Source organism: Aedes aegypti, chromosome 3, assembly GCF_002204515.2.
Source record: "Aedes aegypti strain LVP_AGWG chromosome 3, AaegL5.0 Primary Assembly, whole genome shotgun sequence".
NCBI classification, from domain to species: Eukaryota; Metazoa; Arthropoda; class Insecta; order Diptera; family Culicidae; genus Aedes; species Aedes aegypti.
This window is the reverse complement of record NC_035109.1, coordinates 253,824,326-253,850,944: the sequence shown is the minus strand read 5'-3', so window position 1 is coordinate 253,850,944 and position 26,619 is coordinate 253,824,326. Positions and strand designations below refer to the sequence as shown.

Below are 26,619 nucleotides of genomic sequence, written 5' to 3'. Positions count from 1 at the left end.
ATGACTTTGAAGGAATATGATGTATCCACTGTCTGTTAAACAAAAATCATCCAATTCAGAGATGAACTTTAGATCATAATAGAATGGTATTAGGCAGCTAATTGAACAATGGTAACACGAATGAATAGCATGCAACTTATGACGGATTTTAATATCTCCCTTGTCCCAAACCGAAAATCATTCAATTACTGTCTGAAGTATCAGACGAAAAGGGGATGGTCAAATGTCAAAACAATCTGCTAAATCTAAACGTAAACATGGTGACGGCAGCGTGGTTTTCCAAGCGTTTCTGGGGGAATTTTACAGGTAATTGCACTTGGAATCTTACATTAGCCTCTTTTGTATCATTTATTTAACACTTCTTAGGCTGTGAACCATTTCACCAGTTCGTTTAACTATTAGTTAAAATTTGACATTTCGATAGTTATTTTCCCCTCAAATGGTTAAATTGAACATCGAAGTCGACCCATTTGAGCTTTGACAGTCGAGTAGTTATTTCAGAACAAAGTTGACAGATGGTTAGTTATTCTCAAATTCACGGGAGCAAAAATAACTTTCGAACTGTCAAGTTTAACCATGCTCCAGAGCAGGGTTATTTCTAACCGGAGGGGAAATAACTATCAAGCTGTCAAATTTTAACTAAAAGTTAAACGAACTGGTGAAACGGTTCACAGCCTTAATGGTATCTACCAATCACAGGTCGCAAATCTGCAAGTATTTGGAGGTCATACAATGTATTCGGTAGGTTGGCATCTGTTCCTGAAGACTGGTAAATAATATATTTGATAACCTCGTTAAGAAAATAAATAACAATGTACATTCACCAACAATGCTCTGAAGTTGTTTATTTTTTATTTGAATTCTTTTAAATTATTAACTACAATGGAATGGGGATTGCTTACATGCATGTATGATGATCATTCAATTTGAGGCATCTATTCGAAGGATAAAAATCATTCCAAGACTGGATGATTTTCATTCAGAGTGATTTGTGAACAGATGATTTTCGCGCAGATGAAAATCATCTTGATTGTGTCTGAAAATAGGTATGGGGCTCGGATGAGTCAATGATCATTCAATGTGTGACCGGAGTTTTCGTTCAGTGTAGATAAGGATATTTATCGAGATACGGATTCATATTCCGTAACCAATCGGTATTTAATTGAACAATGTTTTCCGCTGTCGCTTGTTTGACTTATGACTACCACTATTTGGCTAGTAACTTAATGAGTGTCGTAGTGGCGATGTTTTAGTTCAAACCCTAAAGCTGCTTTGAAGTGCAAAATCTTCATGGATGAATGCCAGAATGTGAACTAGATAGTATCAATAAAGAAAAGCTTAAGCACTTGGCTTATCTCTTTGTCAGTGGTTTTATTTGTTTTTAACATTTACAGCAGATCAGTCAACGTTTCATAAAGCATTTCATTTCCTAATCCTAAGACAGGTCGTCCGCATCTTCATAGTCATCTTCATCGTTAGACATTTCCAGCTCCTTCAGCTTACCCATGAGCTTTGTAACGGCGACGCTTTTACATGTGCTCGTCACTTTCCACAGATACACCATCAGCAGTTCGTGTATCTTTCTGAGCAACACTGGAACAGGAATACCGAATACGGCAAATATTTTGAAAAACACATCCAAAGTGTGAGCGGCTGATTTTCCACATGCAATGTATTTTCCCTGAAATACTACGAACATGTCCCCTTTTTTGAAAACGTCTGCCACACACACGATATGTGGAGCGAGGTACGATAGTGCTGAAACGTGTCGTTGTACGGCTTGAACATCCTGTTCACCTTCCTTGGGCTGAAATACAAATTATTTGGAAATGAGACTTTAAAACATTTAACAATATTTTTTCGCAACCTTTATCCATCTGATTAGGGGTGCGGCTTCAGCCTCTTCGGAAGACGATTCGCCAGACTCGTTCTTTTTACCAGACACGGTCAACTTTTTCAGGATTCTGAGAGTGGCTCTGATGTATTCTAAAATTAATAGATAGGCAAAAAATGAAATGTCACAAATCAAGCCATCAATTTTCTTACTGTTCTCAACATTGTTGAAGCTTTTTGTATCTATCAGTAATCCCAGGAGCAAAAACTTATCCGATCGGGCTGTAGATTCGTAGTAGGTATGTAGACGCTGGAAAATTTGTTGTACCTGTGCAAGACCAAAGGGTATTTATTAGAACTAAACGAAAAAACTAAATACAATACAGCCATCGAATTTCTATTTTTCAATTTCCACCTTTTTACCGATACAATTTTAAATTCATTTTTCAATTGAGCAAATAAATAGAACTATTCTGAATCCGGATAACAAGTCTTTGATTTTTCTTCATAATCTAAAGAAATATTAAAGCAATTTAATTTTATTGGCTTATGGAATGCAAAAAACAAACATACAATTCATTTAATCTTATTACGATTCATATTGGCCAGTGGGAAATGAAAAATTCACGGAATCAAAATTATAGCAGCTATAAACTTCCAAACCAATATGTAGATGTTAAAACTGGTTATGTTGATAAGTAAATTTAAAACTTTCTTTTTTTGGGAAATGAAAGATTCACGGAATCAAAATTATAGCAGTTATAAACTTCCAAACCAATATGTAGATGTTAAAACTGGTTATGTTGATAAGTAAATTTAAAACTTTCTTTTTTCATAACGATTTTTACGATGACCATCTAGAATTCCCGAAATTTACCGTCTTGTCCCCGGTGGTGGATTCAAATTTCCGTATTTTTTTTTTCGTTTCTCCCGGTTTGGTGCCCTGTAAACCCTGTTAACAACATGACTTACCATTTTTCCACGATAGGAAAGCAGATGTGGAAACGTAGATACCAATGCTTCGGTTAGGTCCGAATCGCCCTGCTGAAGAATGCACGAGTGAAGGTCGATACATTCATTCATACCATTTGAAATTGCTTCTTCGTTGGAGGGCAGTGGTTCCAAAGAGGCGATGGTTGTTGCATGCTCACGAATACTGTCGGGTAGAATGTAGTTGACGACCGTTCCTTTTTCCTTTCTTTGATAGCGTCGCTGCTCTGGAGGTACTTCCTTCCGCATGTTTGCCGTACGTGTTTCGATCAGACCTGTGTGGGGTCCCTTATCTTTGCCACCGCAAATCCAGAAAAAGTATGACTGAAAAGCATCGATAGTTATCTGTCCATAAATGCATACCAGTCACACTAACAAAACAGCGCACCCAAGAAAAACGCGATAGAAGTCGTGAACACCTGCATGCTTCCTTTACTCCAATTATATTGAAAATGCGATGTTTTCGCACCCAAATTTGAACTCAAATGGTGCAATGAACTATTGATTACAGTATTACATACATTTTGTTCATTAATTTTCTCAAATATTTAGTTAATATACGGAAAAATGTACGCGTGACTGATATGCGTTTATTTGCTCTTGAATGTACGAGAATAAACGCATAACAGTATCAGTGCTTACTATGATGCATCGGTCTTCACATGTGTGTTATTGTTGATTTGACAGTTTAGTGTCCGTATTCAAAGTCGCGAAAATGTTTGCTCTCGATTATTTGAAAAGTTATGGTACTTCTGATAGTTCCGAGGATGAGTGCAGGAATTTGGCCGATGGCGTCCCGTTGGACAATGACGCGGGCTCTGAAGACAAGATCGCTGGCTTCGACGATAAGGACGGCAATGCTGGCGGCGACGGCATATTTCAGTTTCCACCGAAGACGTAGCATTGGGTAAGCTATTTGGAGGACACTATATATGTGACGGGCACTGATGAAATGGACTCAGACGGAAGTCAAAAAGCCGTTGATTTGCCAAAAACGCAAGAGAACAAAAAAAAAATGATAGCGACACACAACGCCAAGAAGCGTCGATTATCGCATCAAGTAAAGCTTGTCACTTGTGGGTGTATAATGAACTACAGGCTTAAAATACCGAAACACCGTATTCGTCTTAGCACGTTGCTCTAGGCATTGGATTCACGAGAGCAAACCAGCTATATACGCCAGTGCGTGGAACGAGGGGAACGAGTGGATGTTCAAAGACGGCGTCGGTACAAGTACGAGGAAGACGATCCAAGGAAATCCAATAGCTTTGTATTTCATCTGGCTGAATCAAACGATTCTTCCGTTTAAGTGTGTCGTAGATTTTTTCTGACCACTCTGGGTTACGGCAACAATAGTGGATAAGTATATTTTCCTTTACTTGACTTACTTAGCAACACAATTTGTCGCTAGTCCTTATCACACAAGTCGCGAGACTGACATGCGTTTATTAGTAACGTGGGACAGACCAAGTTCGATATTGTTTTTAACATTTCTAGAACAAACGTATTATTTTCTTATAATACAATGAAAGTACATTCAATTTAATGACGTTTCCCGTAATTAACTAAAAAATGACAAAAAGTCACGTGGGACTGTTATGCATTTATGGGCAGTTATGTGCAGAAGTGTTTTTTTGCAGCAATACCCATTTGGGTGGAAATACTGGGGTTTCTTTAGAAATTCAGAATTTCACGTGGAATTCTGACATTCTGCAGGACATTATGAAATTGGTTTTGGATTTCCGCATTTCAAGTGAAAATTCTGAGCTATCTACAGGCGTTCTGGATTTTTTGTAACAATTCTGGTAGCCATTCTAGGATTCTTGTGAAAATCTTAGACACCCGATGAAAATTATGTGTTTTTTTAAATTCTGGGATTCAGTTGTGAATCCATGGAATCTTTTTGAACCTTTGCGAATCTCAGAGATTCTAAAATGAATATCTGGGATTTCTTAAGGAATGTATTTCTTGTACTTTTTTTAGTTAAGCAGTTTTTGAATATCGGTAGTTATTTTCTGGATTCCGATGAAAGTCTTCAGTATACATATTGGTATTATTTTTCTTAACTCAGTTACAATTTTCTCATTCTCCTCAACAAAATATTATAAAAAGTGGAAAAAAATAATATAGAAAAATTAGAAAAGCAGAAAACATACCTCTTTTGGAGCATCTGGCGTGACGCGTGTTTTCTCCAGCTGCGGAAATGCTTCCAGAATTTTCAAAGCTAATGCATGTTTTTCCTGTTTCTTAGGGTAGCTGTGTAAAGATACAATAAAATTGAGACTCGATGTTAAGCACCTCGATTAATAATCCGCGCAATCACGACTAACCTGGACTCCTCCAGTATGCGCTCCTCGAAAAAGTGGTTTACCACTAGTCTATTCATGTAGCGCAAACCCGTAGCATCTGGAACAAGACCCTTGTCCAGGTAGTTCAGTATGGATCGGAATTTCGGCTCCTTGATGAGAATGGAACGAATTGACTGAAAGAAAGAAAAATTGAAGAAATACAAATGTTATTTTGTTTTTATTACCTTCCTAATCATTGACTACACATGTCAATACCGTAAAACGGGGTAACTTTGATAATGCGGGTAACCTAGATAGTACGAGACCCACAACTTGCTAAACGAAATAACATAATTTCTGTTAATCAGTTAAGCAGAACGAATGCAAAAGTAAAGAGTATTAGTATGACACTTCATGTCAAAGCTATTTTCGTTGGAATCAACGAGATTTGAGAATGTATATGCAAATATTAAAAATTTATAAGATTTTAGCATTTTTGAAACGCTCACAAACAATCTGTTCTACGATCACTATTTGATAAAGTCATAATGAGTTCGTCACAGCCTAGTTGTAGTAGAACATGAATTCGGTCTCAAATCTCTTAGCAAAAACCTTTTTTACAAACTGGGTCCATTTTTGTGATCTTCTTCTTTCTGGCATTACGTCCTTACTGGGACAGAGCCTGCTTCTCAGCTTAGTGTTCGTATGAGCACTTCCACAGTTATTAACTGAGAGCTTACTGTGCCAATGACCATTTTTGCATGCGTATCGTGTGGCAGGTACAAAGATACTCTATTCCCTGGGAAGTCGAGAAAATTTCCAACCCGAGATCCTCGACCGGTGGGATTCGAACCCACGACCCTTAGCTTGGTCTTGCTGAATAGCTGCGCGTTTACCGCTACGGCTATCTGGGCCATTTTTGTGATCTAAGTAAGAAATTTCCATACAGCGTTAAACGCCTAGAGGTATGCAACGCCCTATAAATGTTCCGTAATTGATTCAATTTTGTTCGATATGTACTCCATTATCGAAGTTACCCTAAAACAGAAAACCGACTTTCGATTATATGAAAAATTATATATCCATTCAGAATAAATCTTTTGGTAATCTATCAACTGCAATCGGTAGTTAGGATGCCAGTTCTTGTTTTAAAATATAAATTATAACTCTTTGAAACAGCATGCATAAATATTGAAGTTTTCTTCGAAAAAACTATCAAAGTTACCCCGTTTTACGGTAGTTGCTATTCCGTGATTGACCGAAGTCAGTGAAGATGCACAAAGGATCAACTAGAAGTTCGGCTAGGATTGGCCATAATATTCTTCAGTGTGCATAATTCAGTGCCTCTATTTATACAGTGTCAATAACGGCGTCGGCCACGTCCTTGCAGTCAGGTGGGATTGGGGGAAGGAATGTTAGTGTGTAACCTTTGCTATTTGGAGACCGTGTTTACCTCTGCATCTCCACAAAGGTTGCTGGGAGGGGTGTTGATTAATGGGGAGGATCGTTGGGTCATAGGATTCACTTTGATAAGCGATTATTTGTGAGATATAACCTTACTTATAAATAAAATATTTTCATTTGATATGAAAAATTTCCAAGTAGAAAAAGTCACTTGTAGTGACTCTCAGGTAGTGACAAACCATTCAAAGTTTGTTAAACAAACACAAACACAACATTCTTACGGCTGTCAGAACAAAAGCTCGTAAACTCGAATGGCTGGACCTGGGAGGGAGGCACCGATATTACACACGAAATATGACACAAAGGTATTTAGAATTGCAAGAGAACTCCAGCTTGTCAACGACACTCAAGGCAGACTTGATGAAAATCGCTAGTTTTCTTTTGTTGTGTTCCTTCGATCGTTCTGAACAAACATGGAAAAAAGCCAAAGTTTCAATGCACAGAAATTTTAGTTTTTATTGGAAAAAGTAAAATAATGCGTATTTGAACACTTTATATTCAATCAGGATAAAAGGTGCTATTTTACTTTGTTACTTATAAACCAGTGCTGGTTGTTGATGGTTCAGTTCGTTTACCACGAGCGATAGCATCCTTTGTACTAATCAGTAATGGTTGTTAAGTTTCGAAGCTAACGTGTGATAAATCGTTTTATAATGCAACAAAAGAATGGGTGTTTGGTGGAACTGCGCGTAACAATCGTTGTTATTAAATTTAGTGATTGTGAGGGTGCTAATAGTGATTTTATAATAAAATCTATGATGATGAAAATATGAAAATGAAATTGGAAGTGATTCTGATAGTTTTGTTAAAAATATAATAATGATGATGTATAATGATGTGAACTCTACTAATTTAATAAAGGCCATAATACATTTTGCAATCATTTCTCTGAATATAAACATTATTGCCTAGTTCTTCAAACATGCATGATAAAAGTGGTTATAATGACAGCGAGTGCAGAAGAATGGATCGAAGTGATTTTGTTTTACTGTAACTTTGTTGATAGTGCTAGTTGTAGTTTGAATAGTAATGACTACAGCAACAAAAATAATGAAACATTTAAATTGAATATCTTTTAATTACTTAGTAATGCTAACATATGGTAAATGGTAATAACAATGAATTTATATGAAAATGGTGTGATGTGAAAAGTGATATAATGGAAAGTATATCTGAAGTGTATTACGAAAGTTGATGAGTGATAATCGGTGATAAACGTGATAGCGTCGAAAATAAAAGTGACGATAGTGAGTGATGAAATGAAATGGGGAATGAGGACCTTTTAATAAAACTATTCCGTTCTTCACTTTAACCACTCTAGTAGCATTTCAGGCTTTATCATAGTTTGATAGTAGTCTGAACCTGGGAGGGAGGCACCGATACTACACACGAAATGTGACACAAAATTATTTCGAACTGCAAGAAAACTCCAGCTTGCCAACGACAATCAAGGCAGACTTGATAAAAATTGGTACACTCAAAAAAATCCAAACGTCATTGCTACGTGAAAAATCACGTAGATCATTCCAAATTCATTTTACCTCCACTTCACCTGACTAAGATAAAGATCACTAAACCATTCATAACCACCAAATAGTGACTCGTTAATGTTTACTGAGGTTACCTATAGCGCTCACGTGGAATTCACGTAGGTGTCTGAGTTCATTTTGACATTTGCATAGTGTACGTACATTCGGTGTTGAGCGCAAATCCTAAGATGGCGCCCGCTTGATTTTTGAAGAACTTTAGAAGTTGCTGCTGCTTTAAACATTGTGTAAGATTGATTTCAAGGTAAATATGCTTTGAATACCGAAGAATCCCAGCGTTACTTCATATTTTATACGTGATTTATAACCTCTATCAATTCTAGCACGCGAAGGCTACAACAAGGAAGACCAAACTCACAAAATTGGGGAAACAGGATTCAAAATGCTCAGATTGACAATAAAAATATCACAATCTTTTAAGTTTGTTTACATTGGGAATTAGTTTTCTTCCAAAGGCTATTAGAAATAAGATTGGTCTTTATTACAGTTAAATTTAATGCAAAACCATCTAGGTCCTATTGAAACGCTTCGTAAAGGCTACCGGAAAATCCACGTAGCTCTCACGTTTAGCGACGGTGGAATGGACGAAGTTCAAAAGTTCATGCGTTCATTCTGGGCTACCTATGATTAACGTAAGAGCTACGTGGAAAGTGCGATGGAAAAAAATCACGTATGTTTTCACGTAACAATGACGTTTGGATTATTTTGAGTGTAGTTTTCTTTTGTTGTGTTCCTTCAATCGTTCTGGACAAACATGGAAAAAGGGCCAAAGTTTGCTATGCGTTTCATTTTCGTTTTTATTGAAAAAAGTAAAATGATGCGTACTTGAATACCTTATATTCAATCAGAATACAAGGTGGTATTGTGACATTACTTTTTTATAAGCATGAATAGCTTTCAATCGATTTTTTGTCACATTTGATAAAATGCAAAAATGTGTTTTAATCGATTACGCGCTTTTATCATGTTTGTCCATTGTTTCAGATCTGGGCTCACAGTGACAGTACGTGACAGCAGAATCTCGGCTCACCTTGACGTACATAAATTTCGTATCGGTTTCTCCCTCCCACGTCTGAACTACTAGACTGCAAAACTACGGTAAGGGCTGATTGCTGCTAGGGTACACAGTGACCATTTGAGCAACATTGCTTAGGAACGTCTTTGTGATGAACGCAATAGAGGCTTATAAAAGCAAATGCTGGGAAGAAGCTTAGGGCAGATTAAAAGTGCCAGTACTACGCCTATCGCTATTGACAAAAAAAAACATGTCATATTTTATGTACCATGCCCACACAGTTACGAATCACCCACAGTGACGGATCACTTTGGCGTTCACATCGGATAACTCGCTCAAAACATAAACGTTGACGTAAAACATACACACTTAGATTTTTTTCACGAGCTCGGCTGTGCGAATCTCGGTTTCCCGATTTTAACCGAGACTCAGCTAACAAACTGTCCGGTTGCTTAGCAACGAAGCATGATTTACTGATACTCGGCTTTTATTTGCTGAGATCCCAGGAATTTTGTTTGCCGACTACTCGGCTGTGCGGATCTCGGTTAAATTAAGCCGAGATTCGGCATTCTAAATTAAGTGTGTATTTTTCCCATGTTATACTATTTGTCTTCTACCATTTGTAATGTTAAGCACAACATTCAATCGCTAAATAACGGTGTTTTTGACAAATGTTTAGTTGGTACCACACAGCTATCATTATATGGTCGTTTTCTGTAAGAAGTGCCGTCAGCATTCATAAGCTCCCACAGGTGGTAAAATTCAAATGTTATAGCATGTTTTATGCTCGTTCGCTTCGATTTAGTATAAATTCATCTTTGGAAAACATTTTACTTGAATTTTTATTCAAAATACCGAATATTAGCACTTCTAACTAGGGATCCATAATATGGACCAGGAAATGATTGTTTACCACGGTTATGGATCACTTCCAAAGAATGTAGATTTCTGCTATTTTATGCATTGGATTCGACATTTTTAGACAACAGCACTAAGGATAAAACTAATAAAACATCAAGGCTTGTAAATTTCATATTTTAGCAGACAAAAATGGGTGGAAAACTTGGTGTGGAGCAGAAACAGTTCATGTTTCAGTTACTACAATGCAGTATCACAAAAAAAGGGCATTTTACCCTTGTTTCCAGCTTTAACACTGCTATTTTTGCAGTAATATATGACACATTGTAAACTTTCGCCATACCATGCAATACAGATGCATTGAGTTGAAAATCTCTTGATTTTGCGCACTGATCCATAATATGTCATAATTTGATCCATAATATGAAAATTGATCCATAATATGGTTTTCAGGAACCGACAAAATTTTTATTTTTTATGCAATCCTATGTGAAGATTACACTCAAAACAGTTTACTAACCGAAGTTCCAATTTGAAACGATTCGATTCGTGCTTTTAAATTACAATTTTACGTTTTCCATGTCGTTTCATTGAATTTTATAGGTTTTACTCCACACTATTTGATCCATAACTGTGGGGTCATGGTATAACTGCTTTACTCCACATTTTGCATCAGACTTTAAAAGGATCGTCAAAAAGAACAAGAGAATTATTTTAGGATCATTTTTATCGTCGTTGATCATATTGGAAGTAAATTACTGAAAATTATCGTTAAGTTAAGTTTAGTTCTCGCATAACTTATGAACTCGCCCTAAAAGCGATTGGTAACCAAGTGTGTAGCTTGTCGTTATCGAGCAATCGAATGGATTTACGACGCTTTCCAACAATGCTACGATCTATCACCCAGTGGTGATAGTTTTCATCCTGGTCCATACATTTGCTTAGAAAAGAGAAGCTACACACACGGTTACCAATGTCTTTTAGGGCGAGATCTCAAGTTATGCGAGAGTTGTACTTTCAGATTGGCTTTTTTCAGCTCAGGCTTATCCTGCCGTTCTACGCATAATTGTCCCACTATCCATAAGGTTTACATAGAACATGAAACAAGTAGGCGTAGTACGGCAGTATAAATACGGATAATGTTGAAGAAAAACGCAATAAAACTTCAACGCAAGAAAACTCAAAACGAAAAATTCATCGCTGGGCTACTGGGTGTTTCGTGTTGTCCGTTGCCTAAAGTTAGTGATCGTTCAGTCTGTGCAGCTTATGTGCTGAAGACGGTGTAAATTGTCTTTTAAAAACGCAATAAATAACATACAACTAGACAAATAAAAACCTGTTTTATTTATATGATAGTTTGGATTATTTCTCTTCCTAATGCCGTTTTTCATTGAATAAGGCTGAGGAAAAATGCCATTTTTTGCATAGAAATTTAGTAGTTTTTATGAAATTTTACATTCAATCCGGGAATCTCGGGATTCCCGGGACGTTAGAACTTATACCCCGGGAAACGGGAAATCCCAAAATTTGTGTCCCGGAATGGACACTCTAATACTCATTAACCCCTCTATCGTCAGCTTCATTTTTACCGCTAAAAAATATTCAAATCGCGATAACTTTTATGTTTTTCGATATTTTTGCACCATTTTTTTACAAGCTCTCAAAAACTCTTTAGTTTAATGATATCGACACATATTCTAAAAAAGTTTTAGAATATGTGTATAGTATACATTTTATTATTTTGATAAATTGACCAAAAACACAATGGCCGTCAAAGACATTTCATATGGAAAATGTCGGTCCCCCAAGAAACATTGGAATATATTCAAAACTAGATATACAAAACTAATATCGACACAGATTTTTAAACTTGAAGAGTTTTTTTAGGCCTTGTGAAAAATGGTGCCAAAATATCATGAAACATAAAAGTTATCGCGGTTTGAATATTTTTAGCGGTCAAAAATGAAGCTGCCGGTAGAGGGGTTAAACTAATCCAAAAATTCTAATTAACTGACTGTTTTTATAGTAAAACTATTGATAAAGAATAATTTACTATTTAAAAACAACTAAAAAATTTAAACTAATTTCGAACAGAATAGTTTGTTTGTTTGAAAACTTTTTATAAAGAAACAGTCGATCAAAGTTGTGGGAACGAAAGAGTTAGAACATTATGGTTTCCGTACAAAAATCCCGCAAGTTTTGAAAATACAGCCAATTCTTCCTAACTCGATATTTCATATCTCGTTATCGAGTTAGAGAACTACCAAAGATGATTAAAGGAAAAAGATGAACGGCTCTTTATTTTTCTATATATTTTGCCGACGACACACTATTCAAGTAAAACTACTGCCAGCTGTTGCGTGAAAAGCGCGTAAATACTGTACCTATTCGGTTGCATGCCAATCATAGTGCAATTGAAAACCGATGATAAATAAGAAGAAATCAATCTTGGCTTAAAAAATACACACGATTGAGTACGACTCACTTAAAATCAGGATCTTCTGGAGCAACACAAAAGTGTGTGTAACATATTCATACGCATGTATGGCGTTGTCGCTTTCTCTTCCAACTGCAGACGAGGTGAGAGGAGTTGCGCTCGCTTTCTCGATTATCACTAACCACGCCATGGGAAATTTCTCTCTCGGGTGCACAAAGTTGAGTGCGCCAGATTTTCACCCTCATTTTGGTTTACGGCGGATCCAACTTTCGATCGAATCCTATTCGTTCGAATCCATGGCCCATTTGATTTTGCTGGCGTAAACGAGAATGCAAAACGGTTTTCGAACGTAAACAAGAATAGGGGTGTTTACCTATACAACGCCACTGTTGGTCTAGAAATGCCAATACACATGCACATTCCTGTTGTGTTCATACAATAGAAATGTAAGTAGTAGAACGCTAGTGGCGCTGTTATCAAAAAATAGAATTATTTTATTGTTACTTACTGTTGAAGTTTTTGATTGCTTGTTTAGTGCCATGTTGTAGAGAATGTTTAATTTTGATCGAAAAAAATTATTTGACACTTATAGACCCGGAACTCAAGCTGCCAGAGCGCGGCAAACTAGATGTTGGTCACACGAACAGTCGCGACATTAGCGTTCTACGGCTAATGCTTCTACTGTTCATACACGGTATGGACCAATGCACGAGTTCACTAATTTGACGTTTGAGCGGTGCCGAATTTATTCATAGTCATGGACACGTAAATAACACGGCACCGCTCAAACGTCAGATAGTGAACTTGTGCATCGGTCCATTCTCGTGCACAAAAGAGACTACACGGCTGGTCTGGATATTCTCTGCAATACGATTGAGAGACGCATGACAGTGTGTCTTGTTTGCTTTGCTGTTTTCGCTTGTTAGTTGACCGAGGCCATAGGAGGGAAAATGGGTGGAACTGGGTTTGTTCACTGAGGACGATGCACTAATTAGGCAAAAAACAATCTCAAGCAACTGCATATTACGAATGTTCCAAGTATTGGGAATTATATATATATATATATATATATATATATATATATATATATATATATATATATATATATATATATATATATATATATATATATATATTTGTATTTTATTAGTTTGAAATCTTCGACTGTGGAGTGCACCAAGTGCACTCTAGGGCGAGACGCCACTGATGAGTTGATGAAATCCTGAAAGGATTCTGATGAGAATTTTGTAAGGATTCTGAAGAGATTTCTGATTTCTAGGATGAATCTCTCGAGACGAGATGATGATGATGAATTCTGATAAGAATCATGAATAGATTCTGATGAGAAGCTCATTATGAATCTAATGTGGACCCTACGAGGAATCCAATGAAAAGCATGAGAGGATACTGATGAGAATTGTGTGAGGATTCTGAGAGATCTCTGAGAGGATTCATTAGAAACTATGATTCTCATTCTTTCTTTCCGGCATGTAGGTATTTAATTATTTCAAGCAACCAAAGTTTAGTTTATCGCTTTTGAAGGGGCTTCTCGCCCTAGGCGTGTTCGCTACCAATCGAATATTCATTATCAATCCCGAGCCACCCTCCCTTGTTTACACCAATGGATCTGTGTCGGTCCAGTACAATAAAATCTCGAAGACTTATTCAAACAGACTCAAGTCAGAAAACTTAACAAACTTACTTTTTCAATCCTACGTGTTTCGCAGACGAAATTCTACACGTTCCGCTCTCACCCAACTCGATTTTTCACTTTTAGAACGTTTAATTTACGGATTTACAAAACGACGAAAGTAAGATTCTCCACTTTCGCAACCTAACCGCTACTTTCGCCGCTCCGTTGTATGGGAGACAAAGTGACTTAACCACGAATCAAAACAAAAGACTACTTGAGTCGATTTTACACTGGTACAAAAACGTCGTAAGTAACTGATTGAAACGGCTTATCATTTTGTCATACAATTTTTGTGGGAAGTGTTAAAAACTACTTTGAGTTTTAACGCGAGTTGATTGCATGCAAAATTTAAGCAATGTACACGGTAAAAAAATGTTAAAAAGGGGAATCATTTTAAAACAGTTTTAGAAGAAAGGTTGTGATTCTTCATAATTAATATTCTCAAAACCGTATGAAAGCTACTTACGTCTATTTGAAAAAGTAATCGAGAAATAATCTTTTTTATGTACAGGTTTTGCCGATAAATTCGGTGTTTTCTTTGGTAGGTATTTAGTTTTTTGTAGCTTAAAACTAGCTCAAGAACACATGGCTTGGAACACGTCTAAATTGACCCAAAAATTTTAACAGTGAATTTTGGCGTAATAATTGAGAATATTGGCTGGGGATTTGAAACATTTATGAATCTTTGGTCTAGTTGGTAAGTAGAATCAGAATCATATTATCCGGCTATGGCGGGATAAAAACTCAGATCAATGTCTTTAACAAAAAAAAAAAAAACATCTAAAATTGTGACTGAAGATCAATTCTTTCCTGAATGGTAAATACAAGTATAAATAGTGAATGATACAGTTTTATTTACAACGAGGAACATTTACGAACTTTTCTACGGAATGGCCAACGCCGCGCTATCTCGATTTGTGCTTCCAGTTAATAATGACCCGTGCCATGAGCTTGTTCGCTTGCTTACATTCATGAATGGCTTTAATCCTATCGTCACCCAATAGAATACGCCGCTCCAGTAATCGATCTACGAAATAGAAACCATTTACTGATAGTTTGTTTCAATGGAAGAAATGGTGCCCATTTTAAAGCATCTCACCTCGAATATATTCAACCTTGTGAGCTTCCAGCGGAACCTTCGGTGATTGTTCGGGTGGTGCCGTTGGTAGCGTTGCTTTACCACTCCGTCCTGATGCGTTGTTAGACGCACGTCCAGTAACGGAGCGTCCAGCAAATCCATCGGGCCATAGATCTTCCATTATCGATTTCACGAAGAGATAATCACTGTTTGCCATATCGGAAAACATCTTTAAACGAAAAGCGGGGATGTATCCTGGACATTCGGTGAATCCTAGGGGCATGTCTACTAATCTCTGAGGGAAGTATTGAGCCATCATGCTCCTGCCGTGTTCTTCGGACCATTCGTCATTGTAGTTAACGTATGGATTTTCAAATTGCGCAACATTCTCTCTCAACGCTTCTACCTCCGCATTCTGTTGCTTATTGTTAAACTCGTCGACGTTTTCATCGTCTGACGAATAATCTTCGCATTTAAGTGCATAATTTTCAACAGTTACGCTTTGATAACCCTGAATTTGAGACATTGTTTTCACGTTTGGCTGGAAATAAGTAATCCAGTTACGACATTACACAGGTCAATAACGCACAGAAAGGACGACAATGTAATAGACAATAATGTGAGATTGTGTTTTAATGACTCGAGAGTGTAGACTATTTCAGATACACATTTTTTTACATACCGCATCCTCTTTAACGGACTCCGTTCCGGAAGTGTCATTATGATTGGCGGGTGTTTCTTCCGCTAGGAAACTGGAAGGTTCAATGTCGCTTCCCAAGGTGTCGAACATCATCGGATCTGCCGTATTTTTCTTCTTCTTACGTTTACGTCTATCCGGAGAATCGGAATCAAAGGCGCCGGTGTCTTTGGAGAAAGTAATAACTGTATGTGGTCGTTTGCCTGATTGATCGCCAATGATGATATTTTTATGGTACTGTAATTATAGAAGGTATTAAGGTATGGTACTGTAATTATAGAAGGTATTATTAGATAGGGAGAGTCTGTATGCTGGAATAGTTTATGTTTCTAAAATTATAATTAAAAATTACATTATTGTTCACGTGAATTTTGCTACTAATTGAATGGTCTATGATTGAACAAGCGATAAAACATAAGTGATTTGTTGGAAGCCTTATGTACAAATTGTATTAGTTTTTTGGTGTCCTCCTATGCCCGGACAATAAATTCAATAAGCTTGTACAAATGAATTAGCTGATGAAAATATGATTTGTTTGTCCATACCGTGTTGATTCGAAGTGTCCGGTTGGTTTGAACCCCGGACAACGGCCTTAAATCACTGTTTTTATAACATATTGATACTAAATCAGGTGGTAAGTTATTGATATTTAATAATATATTTTGTTATATATCCTGAACCAACCCAAATGGACGCGGATTGTGGAACTACCAACTCCTTATCACTAACATATTGTGAATTGAGGGAAAAATCAACCCAACCAACCATCACCCATTCATTGAGACACCCTTCAATACGATGGAAGACCGGTAGATCGGTGGCTAGTATCCTTGTTGTAATTTTGCAGTGCCTCAACTTTCAAAATATAACAACACTGTACGAAAGCACCTTCTTTATATTGAATGATTCGTAGTTCACATGGCCGCAAAACTTCATTTTCCTTATTTTGAATGACTACGAAAGAAGATTATGCTTCCACCGACTACAGAACGAAAATCATCCAATTTAGTAATGATTTCCTGTACATAGCCGTATGACAATAGGTAAATAATTGAATAAAGACAACACAAATGAATATCCTACAGCTTCTGAAGGATTTTATTTCCTGCCATGTCCTTATTCGAAAATCATTCAAATACCATCTAAAATATCATACAGAAAATTAATGATCCCAACTGTCAAATCATCCTTGAACACATTGTAAAAAAATGGTGGCAGCAGCATGGTGTGTTGACTTTTCCACAATGGATTTCGTAGGTTCGCTTTTTTCACAAGCATCGCACATTGGGGAAATCCGAACCCAAAGGTGGAAAAAATTGATAACTTTCACAATAGAAAGATAAAAAATAAGTTTTATAGCTCATTCAAAAGGAAATTTTCTCAGGAATCGATTGGTGATGGTTTCATGAATGTGGGGGGATAAGCTATGGTGCCCGTTTTGCCCCGATTCCTTGAAAATTTTAGATTTTCATGTTGTTTTGAGTCAAACTGTTTTATTGTGGAGATATTTCCCATGAAATCCATCATTTCTAGTCCATTCAACAATATTTCACAGAGAACGTAATAAAAAGATGGAAATTTAGGGGATTATGGGGCCAAATGTACAATGAAATATTTTTGAAGAGGAATTTTTGTTTTAAAATTTTACAACGTGTATTTGTATTGAAATAAATTTTAAAATAGTCAAATAATCATGAAAATAGTTTGCAGAAATAAGTTGTAGTAAAATTTGAAGAATATGTATGATAATTATGTATGCTCTATGCAAAATATTATGAATAATTTACCTTCTTATATCACAAATTCCAAACATTTCCAAACGATGTGCGATAGTTTGGGTAAACGATATTGATCTAAATGATCGATTGCCGTTAGCCTCATTGATAGGAGATAGTGGGAGCATATAGTTTTTTGGCTATATTTGCCCCAATTCCCCTACAAACGATTTCTTTCATAATTAATTGAACAGATATCTCCGAATTAAATTTGTTATGCACTAAATTGATTATTCAGTAGTTGATACAGTATTTAAATCCTAAAACATAGGAGATTATGGGGATCTATTACACATAACTAGAAAAAAAAACAAACAAAAAAAACTCAAAAATGGATCCATTAAGTAATCATCTGCAGTTTTTTCTGATTGAAACAAATTACTCAGAATTAAATTAGTTACACAATCATACCTGAAGAAATTTCATGAGAATAAAATTGCATTTTGAAGAAATTTCATGAAAATAAAATTTCGTGGAAATGCTCAAGTAGCTCTGCCTGCACCCTACTACTGAAAAAGCGATCATAAATAAACAAAGTCTTCCATATATTTCAATATGGCACATTTTGATTGAAGATGTAGTAGTTAATAATGCTTAATTCAAAATATTTTTCAAAATCAGGTCTGTATTTCATTAGTATATTTTTTTGTTATTATGTTTCTTATGTTGCCTGCTTATTCAACCAAAATGAAAACATATTAAGATATAAAATGCTTGCTATCTGATGACGTTTATCATTTTGTTATTCAAGTTTGCTCGGGCATTTTTATGGAAATATATAAAACGAGAAAATAATTTCTTTATACATTGACGCTTATATTTAGTTGTTCGCTAATCCAATCCGCATGGTTATTAAATTAATTAACTCATTACGCGTGGTAAAGACAAATCATGGACGTGCTCGGTAGCTTAGTTAGTAAAGCGCTCGTCTAGCATACAAGAGTCCTGGGTTCAAATCCCAGCCGAGCACGTGGATTTTTTTTTCATAATTTCACCCATAATTTGTCCATCTTTAACACGCGTAATGAGTTAATTAATTTAAATTTCTTTATGTTATGCATTTTAGAAGGCTCTTGAACATGCTTGAAATTCAGTCAAACAGATGTAACAATAATTACTGTTAACAATATTAACAAAGTATGGTTCACCATGAGGAACATTGATGTCAACCAACAAGCAATCTGTTAACAGCAAATTTAGAGGCAACATAACAAACATAGTAACAATAAATTATACTAATGAAATGAATGAACGATTTTGGAAAAATCTAGAATTGAGCATCATTAACAACTGCAATTTAACTTTTACGATAACTTTTTCTGTAGTATATGATGGCAATTGGAATATTGTAATACCAAATATCCATAAAAAGACAAAATTAGTTCCCGAATAATTTCTTGTAAAATGCAATTTGACTCTCACGAAATTGATACAATAATGATTGAGTAACTAACCTGATCCAGAGTAATTTGTTGCAATCAGAAAAAAAACGGCTGATGGTTTCTTGATAGATCCATTTTTGATTTTTTTTTATAACAAAAAATAGTTTATTTGTAAAAGATCCCCATAATCTCCTATGTTTTATGATTTAAATATTGTATCAGATACAGAATAAACAATTCAGTACATAATAAATTTGGTTCGGAAAAAAAGTTCAATTAATTACGAAAGAAATCGTGTTTAGGGGAATTGGGGCAAAAATAGCCAAAAAACTATATGCTCCCACTATCTCCTATCAATGAGGCTAACGGCAATCGATCATTTAAATCAATATCGTTTACCCAAACTATCGCACATCGTTTGGAAATGTTTGGAATTTGTGATATAAGAAGGTAAATTATTCATAATATTTTGCATAGAGCATACATAATAGAGTGGTTCAAAAAATCGTTTTTGCTCCACACCGCTCATTCGATTCTAAATCAAATCCTGAGTGTCCTCCCAAAATTTGAGCTCATTTGGATGAAAACTGAGACTGCACAAACCCTTCAAAGTTTATATGGGAATTACTATGAGAAAAGCAACCAGTTCATTCAATCAGTCATAGTGTTTGCTCACGTGCTATTGGGGATTAGAGCTACGTTCACCAATCGATTCCTGAGAAAATTTCCTTTCGAATGAGCTATAAAACTTATTTTTTATCTTTCTATCGTGAAAGTTATCAATTTTTCCCACCTTTGGGTTCGGAATTCCCCAATGTGCATCGGATTGCTTTGCGGTCTTTGGCAATGTTGTTCATCGTAGAAATACCTATCGAGATCTGTGTTCAGATTTTTTATAGATGTCAATGGGTGACCTCTGGCGATTTTTCATTGCAAAAGTAAGTTTTCCCATAGTAAATCCCATGCAAACTTTGAACGGCTGGCGCTAAAATATAGTTTCTCCGATCGAGCTGAAACTTTGCACAGTTGTTATGGGACCTAAATGCAATCCAAAAAGTGGACTGGAGCGAGAACCTAAATTTTTCATATAACCGTGTCCCAGGCTAATGCACAGTTCGTGCATTCATGTATTTTAGTGCAATATATAGAGTCCTAAAGGCCTGTCCCAATATTAGTGCCAAACGCTGAAAATCACAGAGCCAAATCCCAATCGGCGCGAAGACAGCCGATGATCGGCTGAACTTCAACAGCCATGTCGATTATGCATGTGAGAGGGCCGTGAAGGTGATATCAACTCTACCCGGATAAAAACGTATCATTCAGTGAATGGAATAAACCATTAATGTACAATATAACGTATTGGATACAATACAGCGTATTGTAATTGAATGTCGAAACAATATTATTCTTGTTTGGATATACAATTCAAAAACAATAAAATATATTGTAACAGAACATTGTATTGTTTTTAATTGGTTTTATACCTTACAATTTTGGTCAAATTCCTATTTTCGCGTAAAACAACTGTTGCTTTTTTATATGCAACTTTACTGAAAGAAATAAACAAAACAAGTTCTGATAGCAGGAAATGTTGGGTGAAAAATATTCAAAAAGTTAAAATAAGTAGTTTTTTAGAAGTCACTTGACATTAGCTGTAACGACGAATGCAACCATGATACAGTTCGTTGAATTGTTTTTGTATTGTACAACAATACACGAATTGCTAATCAAGACAATACATGAACATTATATCGTATTGTATTCTCAAAATGTTTGTATGAGAAAATATCTATATTTGTATTGTTACGATACTTAACCACCCATACATTATATTGCAAAAATCTCATATACCATACAGTGAACTGTTCAAAACAATATATTGTACTGTAATTGTATTGTCATTTTACATATACTGTATTGTATTTCCAATATACTGAATGGTACTGTTACAATACGTTATATTGTTTTTGTATTGTATTTTTTATTCGGGTATCCCGGATCATGCCCAACAATTCAGCGATCAGAAGCAGCAAAAAGCGACTACTGGAGAGCGTGTCTACATCGATACTTAGATACGCTGGCCCGGTGTGGGTAACAGCACTGCATGCCGCTCCCGGCTGAACAGTATACCTGTTCAGACTGATGGCCATGCGTATGTCGAGTGCGTATCGTACGATATCATCGGAGGCAGTCTGTGTGATTGCAGGATTGATCCCTATAAGCCTTCAACTCGAAAAGGACAGCGAGTGCTACAGGGACCGAACCACGGGGAATTCGGAAAAGAACCAGAGATGAAACCATGAGGAAATGGCAACAACAGTGGGATAGCGTAGAGAACGGCGCTGGACCCACCGAATAATTCCGTGCCGTTATGCACCGGGTGCGGCGATGATCAAACCCCTGAGCACGTGGTCCTCGAATGTGTTTTAATGAGCACAAAATTGTCCAACGAACGTGTGCCGACGAAGAAAAATGGGACGCGGCGAACAATCAATCGTCCAGCTGATGTCCCTGTTACAACGAAAACGGAGAGAGGAGCAGCGGCATTTAACGCAGCAGACAGCACATGGCTCTGAGTCGTTGGGGCAGCCGGAATCGTCGGATCGACCTCGGCACTCGACTAGTCAGTCTGTTGAAGCGAGCATATGAAGGAGACCAACGGGCGCGACCGGAGTAGGCTAGATCCTCCGCCGGGGACTAGACTGAGTAGAGCGGGAGTAGCGTAGTTTCGGTAATAAGTCGTCGAGGCGCCTGCTTACCGGAAGTTATCCTCCAACCGGAATTGCAGGACCGACCCCGGCACTTATCTGACCAAAATCGCGTCGGAGTAGGCTATATCCTCCCACCGGGGACTAGCTGAGTAGATCGCGAAACAACACCGGCCAATGGTCATCGGAGCGCCTGTGAACCGGAGGTTTCTCTCCACCGGAATCGAAGGACCGACCTCGACATCTGCCCGGCCAGCTTCAGAGTAGACTAAATTCCAGTTTTTTTTTATTATTTTTGCTCTCTCTGATCCAGCTTTAAAATCGAACCGGATATGTTTATGGTCTGACATTGATTCTTCATCAGAAACATGCCAGTTTAGAATTTTGTCCGATAGCAGATCACCGCAGATAGTGAGCAAGCACCTCCTGTCGGATAGCATTTATGAAAGTAGGAGAATCCACTTTTTTTGATAATGCGGGTAACTTTGATGAAGTGGGACCAGCAACTAACGAAATAACTTTCACTAAACGAAATAACATTCACCCCTATTCTTGTTTACGTTCGAATGCGTTTTCGATCGAAAACCAATTTGCATTCTCGTTTACGCCAGCAAAATCAATTGGGCCGTGGATTCGAACGAATAGGATTCGATCGAAAGTTGGATCCGTCGTAAACGAGAATAGGGGTGATAATTCTGTTATTCAGTTAAGCAAAACAAATACAAAAGTAAATAGTACAGTGATACCTCCATGAGTCGATGTTCCATGACTCGATATCGACTCATGGAACCATACTAAAAACATAATTTCATGGGTACTATGATGGTCCCTAGAAGCAGCTTTCCAAAGAATTGCTATTCCATGACTCGATATTTCCATGAGTCGATGGTCCCTTCAATATCGACTCATGGAGGTTTCACTGTATTAGTATGACACTTCATGTCAGAGCTGTTTTCATTCGAATCGAGAGCAATTGAGGCTTCATATTCAAATTTAAAAAATTGATTAGATTGTAGAATTTTTAATGGCCTATGAATGCAACGCCCTATATATTCCACAGAACTTTTTCGATTTTGTTCGAAATATAAATAGGGGATGGGGTGGTAAAATGAACACCTTAAGGAAATCATCTTGTTTCTGATAGAAAAAACGAGGAATTTGTATACACAGCCAATCCAGATTACCGACCCCAGTAAAATTTTACTGGGTTTTGGAACTACGGTTTTTTCGGTAATTTTTACGATTACCGAAAAACCCAGTAAACCAAAACATGTTTTGATTGATGGAAATTACTGACTTAGTCAGTAAAATTGTAGAGCGTTTTTACTGGCTTTTCAGTTTCCCATGCTTCATGCTTTGCTTCTCCGGATTCTGTTTTTTCTCCAAAAACAATACAAATAAAAACCCAAGGGACATGGACATGTTCCTTATTAAGCATTTTTCATGTGAATAAACATCTACGGTACGCTCGTATCTCGGTGGCAGTAATCGAAAAATGTGTGACAAAATCATTATTATTAGGTTGGTTTGCATGCAGGAGGCAAACTCAATGATGCAGATGAATTTACCTCTTGTATGGAAACCAACCGAATTTACCAACGTAAGAGCAGTTAAAATCGTGCTGAGCCTTTTTGGTTGCTTAAAATAGTTGAGTTTGTCACTAAATGTCGACTACTTACCACGAGAAAGCGCAAAATAGGTGCAGGAAAAGTTTGGTTGCCGTGGACGTGTCTCCTGGCGCCGGCCGGATGATTTTACAGCAGAAGATTCTCATTTGACACATTCCCGCACGCGCATCAGTTTGTTTTGATTTGATTTTGACGACAAGTCAGTAAAAAAACATCAACTACTGAATAGTCGGTAAATGTTTTTACTGACTTTTCGGCCTGTTCGGTAATGTTGCAAAATTGGGTCTGACAGCTACCGAAGTTCAGTAAAAAGTTAAAATTAATACTGAACCTCAGAAGTATTCAATCAAAAAGCTGAAAGTTCGGTAGTTTTTATGGTTTACAATTCGTACCCAGTATAAAAAATTACCGAACAAGCAAATCGTGATTGAGTGTGTAGTTTTGACCATGTTTAATATGAAAATGCATGTTTTCAGTGAAAATATTCTTTATGTATGTAAATTTAACAGAACTTCATGACAATTTTTTTTTTCAGATTTAGATGATAAGTTTAATATTATACAGCCTATACAATATTTAAAACACAACATGAAAACCATCCAACTTGAAACTAAATATTAGAACATTTCTGATGGAACCTCAAATTAAAAATGAATTACATATTTTAATAAGCAAACATCCTAAATTTAAATTGTAATATAAATTATCTAAATTTAACAAATTTCGCGGCATTTCGTGGAATGTACGGAATTTCGCGGCGAAGGCCAAATTTCGCGGATATCGCGGCTTCCGCGAAATCGCGAATTTCCATCGTCCCTAGTCATCGTCATTGTTCTCATGCTCCAGCTGATCGTGTTCTCGTGTCAAAACCAGCTGGTAGTGACTGAAATCAAGAATGAAAGGTGGATGGTGTTTGAAAATGTACCAGAAGTACATTATTGGCAGCTTCTCAATTTCGTCATGAAAGTCTAATCATTCGTGAAAATTACAATAACAAAAGAGTATGTTTCATACGAAGGAAAATTAAAAAAAAAAGATTAATTTATTCAAGTGATGATACATTAAATTTTCCTTTCGATGGATTTCATGAATGGAGTTTGATGCTAAATTTTTAAAAATGTGAGAATTTTTCCGTTCTACGGCATTACGATGCTGCTCAATATACAAGCCATTCAATATTTCACTCATCTTGCATGGATTGTATTGTTGGCATTATTTTTACGTAATCTGAAAGTTTCAGTTATATCCTGTTTTAGTTTGGCCAAATTTGGACGGTTTTTCACGCTCTGGCCTTCGAATGTGCGGTTTTCCAGTGACAGTTGATGACAGGTTCCGACTTTTGGGAGCACGCTATCTAAGCCAGCTGTCTCCTCTGTCTCAGAGTAGCACTATTTCTAATTCCTGTTCCAATAGCTTTACAGCGTGGGCAAAAAAAAAAAACATAATCGTATTTTTACAAAACTTTTATATTTTTACTTTATAGAAAGGCTGTCGATTAATTCCAAAAAGTTCTTAATTCTTCATTTAGTTTATTCAAAAAAAAAAAACAACGTTTCTCTTCTATAGGAACAATAGGTGTACTATAGGTGCAAATGAGCTAGAATTTTAAGCAAAAAATCATTTCTTGAACAAAATCGAGCTGTGAATCATTGGTACTTAGGTAGATAGCTCCTGACCTTCATGTAGAAATATATTTTGCAACGATTTATAGGAAAACGAACGTAAAAAGCTACTAGTGCGAATATAGGGGACTGTTTACTAAGGGAACACCGACCCTATGCGATGTATTTGCTCCAATTAATATGGAGCACTTCCAGACGTCAGATGAGAAATAAAGCGACGTATTAACCTAGTTCCTTAAAAATTCATATGGATCAAATCTGCAATCAATAAGATACAAATCCCTTACTTTAGATATATAAATCCTCAGAACTTTAGACTTTTGATTTTTCTTCACACGGTTTCAAAAGCTTAAAAAGATCATTCCGATCAATTCTTTACCGTGGAAGCTATCCCTATCTAAAAACTAGGTGTAATTCGACCGAAATTAAGGGTTTTATTCGGCCGAATATTGAGTAATTATTCGGCCGAATACTAATTTCTCAACTATTCGGTATTCGGCCGAAAGCCGAATAGTGCTATTCGGTACATCTCTAGTTTTGACATTAAGATGATTTTTTCTATAAATTCTGTACTTGAATTAATAAAATCTAATCTACGCTCTCTATTAACATTCTCCAATCTAGTTCTTCTTCTTCTTTCTGGCGTTTACGTCCCCACTGGGACAGAGCCTGCTTCTCAGCTCAGTGTTCTTATGAGCACTTCCACAGTTATTAACTGAGAGCTTACTATGCCGATGATTATTTTTGCATGTGTATATCGTGTGGCAGAGGTACAAAGATACTCTATGCCCTGGGGGTCAAGAAAATTTCCAACCCGAAAAGATCCTCGACCGGTGGGATTCGAACCCACGACCCTTAGCTTGGTCATGCTGAATAGCTGCGCGTTTACCGCTACGGCTATCTGGATCTCCAATCTAGTTCTAGTTGTTGTATGGTGTTAAAATTTCAAAACTACTCTTGGTTTTTGAAAAACATCGAGCGTCCGGGCATAGAGGCTGTCCGGCCATATAGAACTCTCCCATGTAAAACTTGCACGCCAAACAAACCAACACTTTTAGCTACTCACTCCATTTTGGATGTTGTGCCGCAAAACTAGCCTGTACCGAATCGGCAAATCACGGCACAAATCAACGATATCAACATCCAGAATATAGTCCAACACGTTCAGGTCAATCAAATGCTCGGCGAATCTATCGGAGAGAGCCTCCAAGCCCCATTGTTGCAGCAGTCGGTTCATGTCCTCGATAGAAGATTCCGTCACTTCCGGAAGCCGCAACCCGGGACTTTTACCTGCTGACATACGTCGCTTCCGATACCGGCTGGGGCCGGCGCTAGATCAAAACAATGCAGAACATTATAAGACAAACCTTTTTTAACTAAACCGGTTCCCTTACGATCGAGAGCTTACCTCGGAAGATCTCCAACATCCTGAAAGCTCATTTCCAACGGTGGTTCCTCCTTGTAATCCCCAAACATTTTCCGAATAAAACTTAACTTTCCAATGGAATCTTACGAGAATCTGCAGCGGGAAGCGTCTTTCACTGAAAACAAAACAGCATCTAGATGAAGCAGCGAGAGACAGCGCACTCGAAACGCTCGAAACA

The 26,619-nt window shown here is 36.9% G+C and overlaps 1 protein-coding gene across 1 annotated transcript; it reads right to left on the bottom strand.

The window, feature by feature from the left end:
* Positions 1-1,346: 1,346 nt before the first annotated feature.
* On the bottom strand, positions 1,347-26,619 carry LOC5563908. Its single transcript, XM_001648180.2, has 9 exons — positions 26,424-26,619; positions 26,082-26,346; positions 15,886-16,137; positions 5,154-5,305; positions 4,980-5,079; positions 2,806-3,147; positions 2,047-2,161; positions 1,868-1,986; positions 1,347-1,807 (listed from the first exon to the last, which is right to left on the bottom strand). Exons 1-9 carry the CDS (start codon positions 26,489-26,491, stop codon positions 1,436-1,438), a joined length of 1,785 nt encoding a protein of 594 aa, XP_001648230.2. The 5' UTR covers positions 26,492-26,619; the 3' UTR covers positions 1,347-1,435.

What these genes read in the sequence shown, in the direction of transcription:
- LOC5563908 (XM_001648180.2), bottom strand. Translation starts at nt 26,491, where the DNA reads ATGTTTGGGGATTACAAGGAGGAACCACCGTTGGAAATGAGCTTTCAG. An exon ending in GATGTTGGAGATCTTCCGAG is followed by an intron (nt 26,347 to 26,423) that starts GTAAGCTCTCGA and finishes GTTTTGATCTAG; the next exon opens with CGCCGGCCCCAGCCGGTATC. An exon ending in GGCACAACATCCAAAATGGA is followed by an intron (nt 16,138 to 26,081) that starts GTGAGTAGCTAA and finishes CTATAATTACAG; the next exon opens with TACCATAAAAATATCATCAT.